The sequence below is a fragment of the Mobula birostris genome, chromosome 6 (genome assembly GCF_030028105.1).
Source record: "Mobula birostris isolate sMobBir1 chromosome 6, sMobBir1.hap1, whole genome shotgun sequence".
Classification (NCBI taxonomy): Eukaryota; Metazoa; Chordata; class Chondrichthyes; order Myliobatiformes; family Myliobatidae; genus Mobula; species Mobula birostris.
This window is the reverse complement of record NC_092375.1, coordinates 92,489,813-92,507,096: the sequence shown is the minus strand read 5'-3', so window position 1 is coordinate 92,507,096 and position 17,284 is coordinate 92,489,813. Positions and strand designations below refer to the sequence as shown.

Below are 17,284 nucleotides of genomic sequence, written 5' to 3'. Positions count from 1 at the left end.
ATGCCTGAAAAAGATATATAAATTTAGGTAATATATTCATTTTAATAGTTAATTCAGCCAATCAGCAATAGCGAAAGAGGCGACCAATTTGATAGTATGCTTTTTACGTGGTTCAATAGGGTAAGAAAATTTTCTTTAAATAGACACTTATAGTTTTTAGTAATTGTTACACCTAAGTAGGTAAATTGGTTTCTTACAATTTTAAAAGGAAGGTTAGAATTTGTTGGTATCAGATTATTCAAAGGAAAAAGCTCACTTTTATGTAGGTTTAATTTATAACCTGAGAACTGGCTAAAACAGGACAGTAACAAAAGTAATTTAATCCATTGAATGAAAATGGGTCCAAAATTGAATTTTTCTAAAGTTTTAAATAAATAATTCCATTCAACTCTGCCGAAAGCTTCCTCAGCATCTAGGGACACCACACATTCTGATATCGTGTTAGAAGGAGAATAAATAAAATTTAATAACTAAAAAATATTAAAATGAAAATATCAATTTTTGATAAATCCAGTTTGGTTATCAGAAATTAATGGTGGTAAAATATTTTCAATCCTATGGGCCAAAACTTTAGATAGGATCTTAGTATCAACATTAAGTAAATAAATTGGTCTAGAAAAAAAATAAGGATCAGTTGGATCCTTATTCTTTTTAAGGATAAGCAAAATGGAAGCCTCGTAAAAAGATTGAGGGAGTCTGCCCGACTTGAATGAATCCAAAAAAACTGAATATAAATGAGGTATAAGCAGTGAGGAAAAGATCTTAAAATTCTCCAGAAAATCCATCTGGACCCAGAGCTTCCTCAAATGTAATGAGCGCATAGCCTCAACAATTTCCTCAAAAGAAATAGGTTGTTCCAACAACTTTCTGTTGTCTGCAGAAATTGTAGGAATGCTTAGTTGGTCTAAAAAATTGTTCATTACAGTGTTATCCTTTGAAGATTCAGAACTATAGAGTTTAGAATAAAATTCTCTAAAAGTATCATTTATTTCTAAATAATCAGTGGTCCTATCACCATTAGCTTTGCATATTTCTTTAATCTGCTATTTAGCTATAAATGTTTTAATTTGATCAGCCAATAACTTACCTGTTTTATCTCCTTGAATATAAAATTGACTTTTATCTTTTAGGAGTTGGGTTTCAATTGGATAAGTTAAAGGGAGATAATATTTAGTTTTAGTTTCAACACGCCTTTTATATAAGGCAGGTTCTGGAGCCAAGGCACACTCTTGGTCTAATTGCTTCAGCTGATTAGTTAAATCAATTCTCTCTTTATTAGCTTTTTTCTTAATACTTGCAGTATAAGGAATAATTTGTCCTCCAATAGATGCCTTAAAGGCATCCCATCTGATAAGACTAGAAGTCTCCTCTAACGTATTCACTTCAAAAAAAGTTGTCTCTCCATAAACTTTAAAAAATCTTTATCAGATAACGAAGTTAAACTAAATCGCCAAAACCTATTTGTTTAAAGGCGGCCAGGGAGATTTAAAGATAGGAGCACAGGAGCGTGATCTGAAACAGCAATCTCTTTATATTCACAGGATCGAACTGATGGAATCATTTGGCTATCCAATAAAAAAAATCAATCCTGGAATATGTATGATGGACATGAGAGAAAAACGAATATTCCTTGTCTACTGGATGAAAAAAAACACCAAGCATCAACAATACCAAATTTCATCAAAAAAGATTTAATAAACACAGCTGATTTATTTGGTATCATTAGTTTAGAAGATGAACGATCTAAAGCTGGATCTAAGCAACAACTAAAGTCTCCACCCACCACCAATGAGTACAGACTTAGATCTGGCAAAAATGAAAAAAAAAATGCTCAAAGAAACTTTCCTGTACTTTTAAACAGTGATGATTTTTTTAAGCCCTAAATATACTACACACAGGTTCAATATCCACTCCTCCCTTTGGTGAATAACTTTTCTCCTCACATCCCTTACCTATTAAATTAAGTGTCTTCCAGTTATTGACTCAAAGTTCACAGTAAATTTATTAATAAAGAACATACATGGCACCATATACCACCCAGAGATTCATATGGGCATACTCAATCAATCCATAATCAAATAACCACCATAATAGAATCAATGAAAGGCCACACCAATGTGGGCATTCAACCAGTGCAAAAGACAAACTTAAATACAAAAATAATACACAATAATAATAAACAATAAATATTGAGAGCATGAGATTAAGAGATCTGGAAAGTGACTCTATTGGTTATTGAAACATTTCAATGATAGGGCAAGTAAAGTTGAGTGAAGTTATGCCCTTTGGTTCAAGAACCTGATGGTTGAAGGGTAGTAACTGTTCCTGAACCTGCTGGTTGAGTCCTCAGGCTCCTGTACCTTCTTCCTGATGGCAGAGGCGAGAAAAGAGGGTCTGTGATGATGTTTTTCCATGACAACGTTTCATGTAGATGTACTTAATGACTGGAAGAGCTTTACCCATGATGGACTGGGCTGTATCCATTACTTTATGTAGGATTTTCTGTTCAAGGCATTGATATTTCCATACCAGGCTGTGATGCAGCCAGTCAATATACTCTCTACTCCACATCTATAAAAGTTTCTCAAAGTTTTAGATGTCATGCCAAATCTTCACAAACTCCCAAGGAAGTAGTGGCATTGCCATGCCTCTAAAGGACTGGTCTTCATCAAGGAAGACCTCAATGAAAGGTTGAGTAGCTTGAAGTTCCTGGGTGTCAACATCTGACCCAGGCCCAACAGATTGATACAATCACAAAGAAGGACACCAGTGATACTACTTCATTCAGAGTTTGAAGAGATTTGGTACGTCACAATAGACTATTGCAAACTTATATAGATGGACAGTAGAAATCATTCTAATTGGTTGCATAACAGGTTGGTATGGAGGCTCTAGTGCACAGGATCACATGAGACTGCAGCAGGTTGTAGACTTAGCCAGATGCATCACAGGCACAAACCTCCTGACCATCAAAGACATGTTCAAGAAGGTAGCATCATTAACAAACTTCACCAGCCAGGACACACCTTCTTCTCATTACTATCAAGAGGGAGGTGGTACAGGGGGCTGAAGACCACACTCACAATTCAGAACAGCTATTCAGAAACAGCTTCTTCCCCTTTGTCATCGGATTCCTGAACAGTCCACGACCACTACTTTTTTTTTTGCACTATTTAATTATTTTGTAATTATTGAAATTTTATGTTTTCGCACTCCTGTTGCAAAACCAGAAGTTTCACACTACACAGGATAGTAACAATAAATCTGATTCTGAGTATAGGAAGGATGTAGCTGAGAGGAGACTTGATACAAGTTTCTAAAATGATGCGAGACAAAGAGTAGTAACCTGGTATCTCTCCCCACACCCGCCCCCACCCCCCATAGATATGTCTGATATTAGAGGACATGCATTTAAAGGATGTTCAAAGGGAATGTGCAGGACAAGTCTTTCTTAATCTTACACAGAGTATTAAGTGCCTGGACTGCCAGGGGGGTGGGGGGTAGGGGGTGGTGTTAGTAGAAGAAGCAAAAATATATTGGCATTGAAGAAGCTTTCAGACATATGAACATAGAGAGAATGGAGGTACATGGACATTGTGTAGGCAGAAGGGAATAATTCGACATTTAATGAGCTCTGCATAACAAACTGGGCCAAAGGGACTATTCCTTTGCTGTAGTGTTCGATGTTCTAACTTGGATTTGCACCCTATCACACATTTTCACTGCTTTCCTCACCTGCCTCTGTAATTTAAAACATGCTTGTGTCCTTGTTTTTACTGTTCAGAAGGTGGGTCTGAATCACGTTTCCTCCCATGGACACCATGTGACCTGTTGAATGCTTTCATCGCTTTCTTTGCATGTGTGTGATCCAACTAATCCTAAATACAATCCTGGCAAAAACCAGCCCACTCTTTAAAGTATTATGTCTACCTTCTTACTACTATGCTACCTATAGGGGTCTGCAGATAGCATTCCAAGATCTCATTTTCCTAACTTACAGTATTTAGTGAAAGGGAACACACGATAAATAATTGGCATTTTAACTCAACTTGTTTGTCCTTCCCATTCAGTCTCATGGCTGAAGCTGACCAAAGCATATTTTTATTCATAAGCTATTTACTTGCATTTATCAAGACAACTGCCCAGATTTCAAAAAGATAAAACATTTATCTGACATTAAAATGTACAAAGGAGAGTTTTAAAAAAATAATCCGATTAGACCATTGGCCTCCCTCATAAAAACATTAACAACAGGAGCATGCCATCTGGCGCTTTGACTATGCTGCCATTCTTTTGCTCAATATCCGTGACCATAAGATATAGGAGCAGAATTAGGCTATTTGGCCAAGTCTGCTCTGCTATTTCATCATGGCTGATCCAATTTTCCTCTCATCCCCAATCTCGTGCCTTCTCTCCATATCCCTTCATGCCGTAACCAATCAAGAATCTATCAACCTCTGCCTCAAATATACATAAAAACATGGCCTCCATAGCTGACTATGGCAAAGAATTCCAGATTCACTACTCTCTAGCTAAAGAAATTCCTCATCTAAAAGGACGACCCTCTATCCAGAGGCTGTATCCTATGATCTTAGACTCTCCCACCATGAGACGAAACCCCTCCACATCCATTCGATCAAGGCCTTTCACCATTTGACAGGTTTCAAAGAGGTCACCTCCCCATCCTTCTGAATTCCAGTGAATACAGGCCCAGAGCCAAACACTCTTCATATGAAAAGCCATTCATCCTGGAATCATTTTCGTGAACCTCTTTTGAACCCTCTCCAGTTTCAGCACATCCTTTCTGTGATGAAGAGCCCAAAACTGCTTACAATACTCCAAGTGAGGCCTCACCACTACTTTATAAAGTCTCAACATTACATCCTTGCTTTTATATTCTAGTCCTCTTGAAATGAATGCTAACATTGCATTTGTCTTACTCAACCTGCAAATTCATCTTCAGGGAAGTCCCTTCACACCTCAGTTTTTATGTATTTTCTCTCCATTTAGAAAATAGTCAATCCTCTCATTTCTTCTACCAAAGTGCATGACCATACACTTTCTGACACTGTATTCCATCTGCCATTTCTTTGCCCAGTCTCCTAATCTGTTTAAGTCCTTCTGTAGCCTACTTCATCAAAACTACCAGCCCCTCCACTTACCTTCATACCCTCTGCAAACTTTCCAACAAAGCCATCAATTCCATTATCCAAATCATTGACATATAACATAAAAAGAATCAATCCCAACACAGAACCCGCTGAACACCACTACTCACTGGCACCCAACCAGAAGGCTCCCTTTGTTCCCACTATTTGCTTCCTGCCAATCAGTCACTGCTTTATAAATGCTAGAACCTTTCCTGTAATACCATGGGCTCTTAAAACTTGTTAGGCAGTCTCTTGCAGGCACCTTGTCAGAAGTCTTCTGAAAATCCATGTACACATTAACCGATTCTCCTTTGTCTATCCTGCTTGTTATTTCCTCAAAGCATTCCAACAGATCTGTCAGACAAGATTATCCCTTAAGGAAACCATACTGACTATGGCCTATTTTATCATGTGTCTCCAATTACCCTGAGACCATATCCTTAACAATCAACTCCAATATCTTCCCAATGACTGAGATCAGACTAATTATACAATAGTTTCTTTTCTTCTGCCTCTCTCCCTTCTTGAAGTGTGGAGTGACAGTTGCAATTTTCCAGTATTCCAGAAACATTCCAGAATCCAGTAACACTTGAAAGATCATTACTAATGCCTCCACAACCTCTTCAGCCATCTCTTTTCCATCCCTGGAGTGTACACCATCTGGTTCAGGTATTCAAACCTTCAAACCTTTCAGTTTCCCAAGACCTTCTCTTTAGTTATGGTAACTTCACAGACTTCATGACCCCAGACACTTGGAACTTCCCCCATACTTAATAATTTTGTCTGCCATTCCATTGTCTCCCATTACTACCTCTCCAGCATCGTTTTTCCAATATTCACTCTCAACTCTCTTTCACACTTATGTGTCTCAAGAAACTTTCAGTATCCTCTTGGCTAACAAATATTATTGGCTAGATTACTTTTGTATTCCATCTTTATCTTCTTAATAACTTCAGTTGTTTTCTGTTGGTTTTTAAAAGCTTCCCAATCCTCTAACTTCCCACTAATTTTTTGCTCTATTATATGCCCTCTCTTTGCCTTTTGTTGGCTTTGACTTCTCCCGTCAGCCACGGTTGTATCATCTTTCCTTTAGGATACTTCTTCCCCTTTGGGATGTATACATCCTCTGCCTTCTGAATTGCATCCAGCAATTCCAACCATTCCTGCTCTGCCATCATCCCAGCAGTGTTCTTTTCCAATCAATTCTAGACAACTCCTCTCTCATGCCTCTGTATTTCCCTTTACTCGACCACAATACTAATACATCCGACTTTAGCTTCTCTTTCACAAATTTCAGGGTGAATTCAATCATATTAGATCACTTCCCCTAAGGGTTCTTTTACCTTAAGCTCACTTATCAATTCAGCGCACTGCACAACGTCCACTCCAGAGTAGCCGATCTCCTAGTGCGCTCATCACAAGCTGCTCTAAAAACCCATCTCATAGGCACCCTAGAAATTCCCCTGCTGGAATCTAGCACCAACCTGATTTTCTCCTATCTACCTGCATATTGAAGTCTCCCATGACTATTGTAACATTGACCTTTTGGCATGCATTTTCTATCTCCAGTTGTAACTTGTAGGTCACAGCCTTACTACTGTTTGAGGGTCTGTATACAACTCCCATCAGGGTCTTTTCATCCTTGCAGTGCCTTAACTCTATCCACAGTGATTCAACACCTCCCAACTCTATATGACCTCTTTCTAATGATTTGATTTCACTTTTTTTTAAACCAACAGAGCAACCGCACTCCTTCTGCCTATCCTTTTAATACAATGTGTATCCTTGGACATTAGGTTCCTGGCTATAATCTTCTTTCAGCCATGATTCAGTGATGCCTACAACATCATACCTGCTTATCTGCAACTGTGCTACAAGTTCATTTACTTTATTCCATACACTGCACACATTCAAATATAACATCTTCAGTCCTGTATTCACCCTTTTGATATTGTCCACCTTTTATGTTGCAACTCAACGCATTGACTGCAGATTTCGCCCATCAACAACCTCTCCCTCACTACACATTGCCCCGTCTGTAACCAGCTCCCTCATCTTCTTCACTATTATCCACCTTTCCTACGATATGTCTTTCACTGAAATATACGCAGCTCCAGTCGCATCATGTTCAACCTTTTGAATCCTAACTTAGTATGAGGTCTAACCAACATCTACTTCCACCACCTCACCACTAACTGTTCTGGCACTCTGGTTCCCCCCCCCCCCACCCCCGTAACTCTAGTTTAAACCCCACTGTACAGCATTAACAAGCCATAAGACTCTTAAGACATAGAAGCAGAGGTAGGTCATTTGGCCTATCGAGTCTGCTCTGCCATTTAATCGTGGCTGATCCTTTTTTTCTCTCCTCTTCAACCCCATTTCTCAGCCTTCTCCCCATAACCTTTGATGCCATGTCCCATTAAGAACCTTTCAACCTCTGCCTTAAATGCAGTTAACAACCTGGCCTCCACAGTTGCACGTAGCAACAAATTCCACAATTTCACCATCCTCTGGCTAAAGAAATTTTCCACATCTGGTTTGAATGGATACCCCTCTGTCTGAGGCGGTGCCCCCTTGTACCAGACTCTCTGACCATGGGAAGCATCCTTTCCACATCTACTCTGTCTTGGCCTTTCAACATTTGAAAGGTTTCAATGAGATCCCCCCTCATCCTTTTGAATCCAGTGAGTACAGACCCAGAGTCAGCAGGTGTTCCTCGTATGATAACCCTTTCATTCCTGGAATCTTCCTCATAGTCATACTTTATTGATCCCAGGGGGAAATTGGTTTTCGTTACAGTTGCACCATAAATAATAAGTAGTCATAGAACCATAAGTAGTTAAATAGTAACATGTAAATTATGCCAGGAAATTATGAAATAAGTCCAGGACCAGCCTATCGGCACAGGGTGTCTGACCCTCCAAGGGAGGAGTTGTAAAGTTTGATGGCCACAGGCAGGAACGACATCCTATGACGCTATGTGCTGCATCTTGGAGGAATGAGTCTCTGGCTGAATGTACTCTGTGCCCACCCAGTACATTATGTAGTGGATGGGAGACATTGACCAAGATGGCATGCAACTTAGACAGCATCCTCTTTTCAGACACCACCGTGAGAGAGTCCAGTTCTACCCCCACAACATCACTGGCCTTACGAATAAGTTTGTTGATTCTGTTGGTGTCTGCTACCCTCAGCCTGCTGCCCCAGCACACAACAGCAAACATGATAGCACTGGCCACCACAGACTCGTAGAATATCCTCAGCATCGTCCGGCAGATGTTAAAGGACCTCAGTCTCCTCAGGAAGTAGAGACGGCTCTGACCCTTCTTGTAGACAGCCTCAGTGTTCTTTGACCAGTCCAGTTTATTGTCAATTTGTATCCCCAGGTATTTGTAATCCTCCACCATGTCCACACTGACCCCCTGGATGGAAACAGGGGTCACCGGTACCTTAGCTCTCCTCAGGTCTACCGCCAGCTCCTTAGTCTTTTTCACATTAAGCTGCAGATAATTCTGCTCACACCATGTGACAAAGTTTCCTACAGTAGCCCTGTACTCAACCTCATCTCTCTTGCTGATGCATCCAACTATGGCAGAGTCATCCGAAAACATCTGAAGATGACAAGACTCTGTGCAGTAGTTGAAGTCCAAGGTGTAAATGGTGAAGAGAAAGGGAGACAAGACAGTCCCCTGTGAAGCCCCAGTGCTGCTGATCATTGTCGGACACACAGTGTTGCAAGCACACGTACTGTGCTCTGCCAGTCAGGTAATCAAGAATCCATGACACCAGGGAAGCATCCACCTGCATCGCTGTCAGCTTCTCCCCCAGCAGAGCAGGGCGGATGCTGTTGAACGCACTGGAGAAGTCAAAAAACATGCCCCTCACAGTGCTCGCTGGCTTGTCCAGGTGGGCGTAGACACGGTTCAGCAGGTAGACGATGGCATCCTCAACTCCTAGTCGGGGCTGGTAGGCGAACTGGAGGGGATCAAAGTGTGGCCTGACCATAGGCCAGAGCAGCTCCAGAACAAGTCTCTCCAGGGTCTTCATGATGTGGGAGGTCAATGCCACCGGTCTGTAGTCAATGACGCCGCTGGGGCGCAGCGTCTAAACCTCCTCTGGTCCCTCTCCCATCTTTTCTAAGATAAGGAGCCCAAAACTGTTCACAATACTCAAGATGAAGCTTCACCAGTGCCTTATAAAGCCTCAGCATCACATCCTCAGTGCCAGAGACCCGGCCAGTGTGGCTTTCCTGCGTTAGGTCATCAAGTACTTGACAGTATCCAAAGCGATACACCTGTTGTTCAGGGGAGTGGCCACAGGGAAAATCTGCACTGGCTCCTAAAATTCTTTCCCCTTCCTGACAGCCACCAAGTTTCCTGTATCCTGCACCTTGGGTGTAAGTGTCTCTCTGTATGTCCTATCCTTCACCCCCTCAACCTCCCAAATGAACTGGAGTTCATCCAGGTCCAGCTCCAATTCCTTAATGCAGACTGTTAGAAGCTGCAGCTGGATGCACTTCTCACAATTGTAGCCGACAAGGACACTGGAGGTCTCCCTGCTTTCCCACATCCCACAAGAGGAACATTCCCCTTGACTGACGTCCCCTCCTCTTAAAACTTCCAATGTCCGGATTGGCTGGAAGTCAAAGCTCTTATTCCTTGATTATCCCTTGATTCCTGAACTAATGCCCAGAAATCTTTCAATCTGTGTTTTGAATATCAGTAACTTGAACCTCCACACCTTCCAAGGTAGAGAATTCCAAAGGTTCCTGAGCAAAGAACTTTCTCATGTCAGTCCTTAATAGCCTAAGCTCTGCTTCTAGACTCAGACCGGAGGAACCTCTCCTTGCACCTAATTGTTAAGCCCCATAAGAACGCAGTACAGCTTGATGAGATTGCCTTTTATACAACTGAATTTTAGAAAATAGAGTTCCTAGGTTAATGTACCATTTCCTATTTTTATAGCATGCTAAATGTATGTACTGTAGCTCTTTAATAACATAGTCTTGCTATGTCGTATACTTTGCAAATTACCCAATCTCTCACCACTTAAACATATCACTTTTCTGTTCTGTGCAAAGTGGATAATTTATTTTCCTTTATTATATTCTAAAAATGCCTATTCACTCATACTGTTTCCCCAATGGAGACTCTTTATATCCTCTGTATTCATAATCCCACTTTGCTTATCTTGGCACTGCAAGTAATCATAAAAATACAGCACTCTCATCTCTGACATATGTAGTGAAAAACTGGAACCCCAGCACTAATCCTTGCCCACAATCCACAGACTCTAAATCTGAGAAAGGTCCCTCCACTCTCACTCTTTGCCTTCTGTCAAACAACCATTTGTTTTAAATGGCTGTCACCATAACGCCCTATTACTTACTCAAACTTGATTGACCAACCTCTTATGTGGGACCTTACTCAGTGCCTTCCTTAAATACAAATGTACACTTTTACAAGCTCCGCCTTATCTAATAAAATGGGTTTTATTTTCATAAAACTATGCAGACACTTTCAATCCCAACACTCTTTTCAGGGTAGTGCCTTTACATCCCGCATTATTAGTTTAATACTTTTCCCATCACTGTTATCAAGCTAACAGCTTGCTAGCTGCCTATTTCCTTTATCCCTCCTTCCTTGAACGATATAGTCATACTTGCTATTCGAAAGAACAGTTCCAGGATATATCGAGCTTCAGAAAATGATGAGAGGTTCATCCATCTCTAAAGCTACCGCTTTCACAATGCTAAGATGTAAATCATCAGGTCCTTAGAATTTGTTGGTTTTCGTTCAAACCAATTTTTCCAGCATTATTTTTAACCTTAGTTCCTCATCCTCTTTGTATCTTAGATTAAATCTAAAACAACAAATAGCACTGAATTGCACTAAAGCTGTGGAAGACACCAATTACTGAAAGGAGTATACTAAATAGTCACAGAGATGTAAATAATGCAGCTCAAAGAATCAAACATTGTGTACTAAGGAGCCATAAGCACCAATCAACTACATTCATAGAAATTACAATTCTAAAACAGAACTGGCTGCAAACAATCTAAATTAAGCAGAGGTCTGCTAATCAGAGTTTAATTGAGGGGGCTACCCTTTTATAATTAGGTGGATTGACCTTTAAAAATCTATTTGGTCCAACTAAATTTGTCCTTCATGCCAAATTGATCCTTGTGAAGTGTACTAAATGGCTCAGTTGTAAGCTAATTGTTGTTTGACATGACCACATTCTAATCCATAAAATTAAATTTCTAAATGGCAAAGATTTTCTAAAACTGAGTTGATAGGAGGGAATTAACAGTAAATTAGAAGTTAAAATTTTCATTACTTCAATATAAAGTGATGGTTTTCTTTCATATCAAAGAGTTTTCAATGAGACTGCACAAAGCTCTTTCTATTTGTTGTTTTATAATGTAAAATGTGACCTCTGAACAATTAAACTTCCCAAGTAACATGAGGTGGTTAAACTGATTAAAGAGTTCCTAGCTAAATTCAAAAAATAGTAAACAATGTTAAGTCTATTTTATTAAATGCTAATCTACTAACCTTTCACTTTAATGACTAATCATTACCAATTCAAAAAGATCTAAACAATTTTTCATCTACCATCTTTCTCAGGGTTCCTATCAGAAGGTCCATTTTCGTTAATCACCTACCAATTAAAAATGGTCCAAAATCACATACAACTCAGTCCTCAAAATACACCAACACGTAAAACTACCTGACACATTTACTCCTAGCCGCTTCAGATCTTCCTGATAAGCTTTCATGGCTGCATTCTCCATCTCAGCAAATTCCTTTGCCTTTTTCTCCTCTTCCTTTGCTTTATCCAAACTTTTCTTTTTAATCTGCAATACAGTAGAAAACAGGAATAAGAAAAGTGTGTGCACATAACCAACAAAAAAAAAATGGAAATTGGAAAAAAATGAGATACCTCGCTAATTTTTCTTGCCACATTTTCTTGATGATTCTTTCCCCTTTCATGAAATTCCACACTCTGTAGGAAACATTTGTGAAAAGTAATGTAGTCTACTTATTATACAGGTTAAAGCTTCAAGAATTAAACTTTACAGCTTGATTCCAATCACATCATACCTGATGAGTCTGAAGACATAACTGATTTGACTGCTCATATTTGTAAAGAAGCAGCTAAAATACATCAACCTGATTGACAGGATTTATTTTGTTTGATTCATTGAACTCTGAGAAGCTAGGGTTACTCAATATTACGAGTCATATTATTTATCCTGATATGTCTCTTCATAATTTTTACTTGTATAAGGGTGATTATTAATACAGTAGTTCAAACTCAGGCAAGTATGCTTCTAATCTACCTAACAGTAACATAATTCTATGAATACCCTGTATTTACATAATTCAGGTAGGTTTTTGATTATTTTATACTTAACGTAGATATCAAGTTTTTCTGTCTCTGAATTTTCAGATATAATGATTTTGTGTGATTTACAATCAAAGGGGTCAATATCGGACTATATAATAGATATTTTCTTTGCAGGTTAACTTTTTATGCCTGCCTCTATTTTATACCGTATAATTACCTACATACATGTAATTGCTCAGTATATTTCCAAGTAGTCACCGTAAAGGCATCTGTTAGTCTTGCGAGACCATGGATCTGCGCCTGGAAAGTCTTCACTCTCCAGGGCGCAGGCCTGGGCAAGGTTGTATGGAAGACCAGCAGTTGCTCATGCTGCAAGTCTCCCCTCTCCACGACACTGATGTTGTCCAAGGGAAAGCCATTAGGACCGATACAGCTTGGCACCAGTGTCGTCGCAGAGCAAGTGCCTTGCTCAACACATTGCCTCGGCTGGGGCTCGAACTCACGACCTTCAGGTCGCTAGTCCAATGCCTTAACTACTTGGCCACCTGCCCACACAATAGTCATAGTATATATATGCAGTTGTTCGGTGGACCCCTTAGTGGTTATTTTTTCCCTCTTTCTGGAAGCTTATTTGGTGTCACATTATTCAAATAGGGCTATCTGATTGGTTAACTCTTATCTACAAATTTGAATGAAGTCTCTCTTATCCATGGTATAAGGGCATGTTGGACCACCATCTTTGCTTCTTTTCCTTCCCCTACTAGACTCCTGCCACTGTCCATTTTCAGAGCCATCTTTGAATTCTCAAAGAACCCTGTACCAAGAAACATCAGAATCCATAGTCAATACAAATACATCAGTAATACTGTGACTGTAAATGTACAGAGCATCACTTTTAAAATACCAGATGAAATTATGCTCCCAGAATATAATTTTAAAACCAAATCCTTTCCAAACACATTGTTATAACACTACCACATCAGAAGGAATGATCAAATGCCAATTAAAATTTGAATGGAAAATGTAAAACTGAAACACATATTAAATACAATCAATTGGTTGGCGCCTTTTATCAGTTTGAAATCAAGTAGGTTCTATAATAGGAAAGGGATCTGTTACACTAGATCACTATCTCAAAGGTGTAGATATGTGGTGATATCATTGTATAAAAACAAAACTAACGGCCATTGAGTCCATGCTGATTGTCAGGTACCCATTTACGTTAATCTTATACAAAACTCAGTTTTATTCTCCTTATATTCCCATAACTCCCTTCAGAATATACTTCTTACCCATAGCTAATTACCCAAACAACTCAGATCTCTGGGATGAGAGAAGAAACAGGACTGGCTACAGAAAACCCATGTGGTCACAACTGGAAAAAACTCAAAGCTAGGCCCACTAGTTATACATATTTTCTGTTTTATTAACAAAGCCTGTCTTAAGAAGTTTCTGAATTTCACAGTAAATGGTCTTTCAAAATATTATAATATCCTGAGGGCAGAGATGACCGTACTTCCTTAGTACTGGGTAAGAAGTCATTAGAGACAGGCTATCCTCTCACCAGTTTCACTGGGGTTCTTTATTGCCACAGTCAGTCAAATACTGCCGGGATATTAAGAGCAACAAGCCCTGGAATCCAGCTCTTTAGGCTGTGTGGAACAAGTCTAAAATAAGATCTAGTAGCCTTAATGGAAGCAAAGTACCAACCAAAAGTAAATTACTGATGTCCAAGTGCTGTTAGTACTGTCACAACAACACTTTGCTCATAACTGTTTGAACAACTGGGCAGTGACTGGCTAGACTGACAGATCCTGCCTCTTTCTAGTCAGGTGGATGCCACTGCAGTTACATTGCAATGTACCTATTCCAGTTGACAGATCCGTTCACTATACTTGAAATCCATAGCTTTTGTTGAATCCAATGCACTAAGCTATTTCCTGATATCACAAAGCCAGCACGGGCCTTCACAGAGACGGTGATGAAGAGTCTGGTTCAGCTCAGATGAATTGTGCCAGGCCATTGTTTAAAACATTCTTTTAAATTCTGTCAATCATTAGATGATAGTGAGCTTGACCTTGTAGAGGTCACTGAGCTGTGTATATCTTTATTTTGTAATGTTACTGCGATACTAATTTCCTTTGGGATCAATAAAGTATCTATCTATCCATCTTGTTCAGTGCCTGAACTGATGTCAGGTGGTTCATCCTATTTTAAACTTCTTGTAAAAGTTTAATACAAGTCATTTCCACTATGCTGAGGCCTGGTGCCTTGTATAGGTCAGACTAATCAAGGATTGTAAATTTAGTGGAAGTCATTACGATGTTACTGAACCAAATCTCTTACAATTCAATAGTTTCAGATTCATTTATCACATGTACATCAAAACATAGTCCAAAATGTTGATTGTGTTAACAACCAACACAGCCTCCAAGTGTCACCACACATTCCGATACCAATATAGAAAGCCCACAATGTTCAGCAGAACAACACAAGCCAAAATAATAGCAGCAAAACAAGCCCATCTCCTCCCTCCATGCACACACCCACTCACACAAAAATAGGCCACTTCTGGGCCTCCAGCAGACTCAGACATCAAACTCCAATTTCCCCAGTGGATAAGCAGACTTGCAGACCCAAGGCTTCGGTCATCAGTCCTCATCTTCCGAACTCCCCAATTTCGGTTTTTGTCTTTTGTTCTTTGGTATCAACCCCAGGACTTGCCAATGACAGGACACCAAACTCCAGGCCTCGAGCTCTGGACTCAATAACTTAAGGGATTGCTGATTCTCATGCCTTCAGCCCGCAAAGACCTTCGATCGTAGGTTCCGCTGACCCAGAGGGATTCACCAACCAACCCTAATCCTTGTTGGTTTTCATCCGCAGCACTTACTGTCCATGGAGATCACTGGCCTTTGACAGCAGAGGGTGGAGCAGACCCCAGACCAGCCTGACCTCTAACTCGCTCATATCCTTGTCCCTAAACCCTAACCTGGCCACTAACTCTCCTCTCTGTCCTCAAAACCATCCCGATGAACCTAACAAACAAGCTTCAAGGAAGAAGTGCGACCTTCAAAGTCTAGTTAAATAGGATGCTGAAAATTATGTACAGAACATATTCTTTTAATAATAAAAAATTACGCTATAACGATATGGTGGGTTGGGTTGGTTCAAACAGCAGCTAAAACAGATCTACACAGCCAAAATGAGTCAAATAGCAAAATTCAACATACAGGCTTATTATCTGCTATCCAACATTTGCAGTACTCGCAGAACTTCTTTGGCTGAGACTTCCAGTAATCCGCCCTGTAGAATTAAAAGACACAGGTTAGGGTACTGTTTCCCAACATCAAAAGGCCCATTGGTTCTTTGTGTACAATTCAAACATTGCAATAACATAGTTCATTTGTTTTACTCATTATGAAGTATCAAGGTGACCCGATAGAGGTGTATAAGATGATCAGAGCCATTTATCATGTGGATAGTCAGAGGCTTTCTCCCAGGGCAGAAATGGCTAACGCGAGAAGGCACAGTTTTTCCACAGAGAGTGGTGAGTGCATGGAATGGGCTGCCGGTGACAGTGATGGAGGCGGATATGATCGGGTCTTTTAAGAGACTCCTGGATAGGTACATGGAGCTTAGAAAAATAACAGGGTTATGGGTAACCCTGGGTAGTATCTAAAGTAAGTACATGTTCAGCACAGCATTGTGGACCGAAGGGCCTGTATTGTGCTGTAGGTTTTCTATGTTTCTATCGAGAAGGTGGACTAAGCAACATCATGAATATCTGATGAAAACTCCCATGACAAGACAAACTCTCACCAATTGATTTGTAAATGGTCATTACAGAATAAAATACACCAATATCAAAACAATAAACTATGTAAAGTTTATCTAAGGCATAGGTTGTATTTCAGTTAAAAGGAGAGACTGAATCATATAGGTCTAAGTGGAGGAAGCTAAGAGGTGACCATATGAGGGCGATAGGGAGGATCATGGTGGGGCATCTAAGACAAGGAGCAAAGGTTGAAGCTTGAATAGAGGGAAAGGTCCCCCCCATCTAACAAAGTGTATGGAGGCTTGAATGTGCTGCCTAAAGAGGTGGCGAATGCAGTTACTCTCATGGCATGTAAGATACAGTACTCAAATTGACAAGTATTTAAATTGTTGCGGCTTTAAAAGCTACAGGCCTAATGCAAGTAAATAGGATTAACGTAAGAGAACAACGTGGACATGGTAGCTCAAAAGGCCTTTGTACTATACAACTATGAGAAGCAACTTCAGGCAAAATGCAAAAGACCTTAATCCCATTAACAGTAATTTGCCCAAATTTTATCTTACGATATTTGTTATGGTAGGTTAGAACTGATATTTCATTCACAATATAATGGCATTAAAACCACCATTACTAGGGCTATTTCTACCAATGTGTAATTAGTAAGCATGAAGTCAGACACAGGTCAAGATAAATTAGTTTCAAAGGTGGAACATGATTAAATGCATAAAGTACAGTGAGTACTCAGCAATGTCTACAGAGAGGATGCTGTATAGGTTGAAACAGAGATGATTTTGGTAATGGATGCAATTAAAATTATAGGTAGGATAGACCAGGAAGTCTACCTGTGCTTATTAGAATGGTTAGGTCTTACAGACCAAATAGCTTTTATTCAACATTGCCGAAGAAAGCTACTCAAGGAGGCAAATTTGGATATATGGCTTTCAATCCCATTACCTACATCATCTATACATCTTAAAATAAATTTGCCAAATTAGTCATCACA

General features: G+C 39.8%; 1 protein-coding gene across 1 annotated transcript in view; it reads right to left on the bottom strand.

The window, feature by feature from the left end:
- Window positions 1-17,284, bottom strand: part of wbp4 (WW domain binding protein 4) — a 74,725-nt gene that overhangs the window by 40,083 nt on the left and 17,358 nt on the right. Inside the window, exons 2-4 of the mRNA XM_072260849.1 lie at window positions 15,737-15,809; window positions 12,096-12,158; window positions 11,883-12,009 (exon numbers count right to left, since the gene is read on the bottom strand). Coding sequence (XP_072116950.1) covers window positions 11,883-12,009; window positions 12,096-12,158; window positions 15,737-15,809 — 263 coding nt within the window. The remainder of the gene's footprint in view (window positions 1-11,882; window positions 12,010-12,095; window positions 12,159-15,736; window positions 15,810-17,284) is intronic.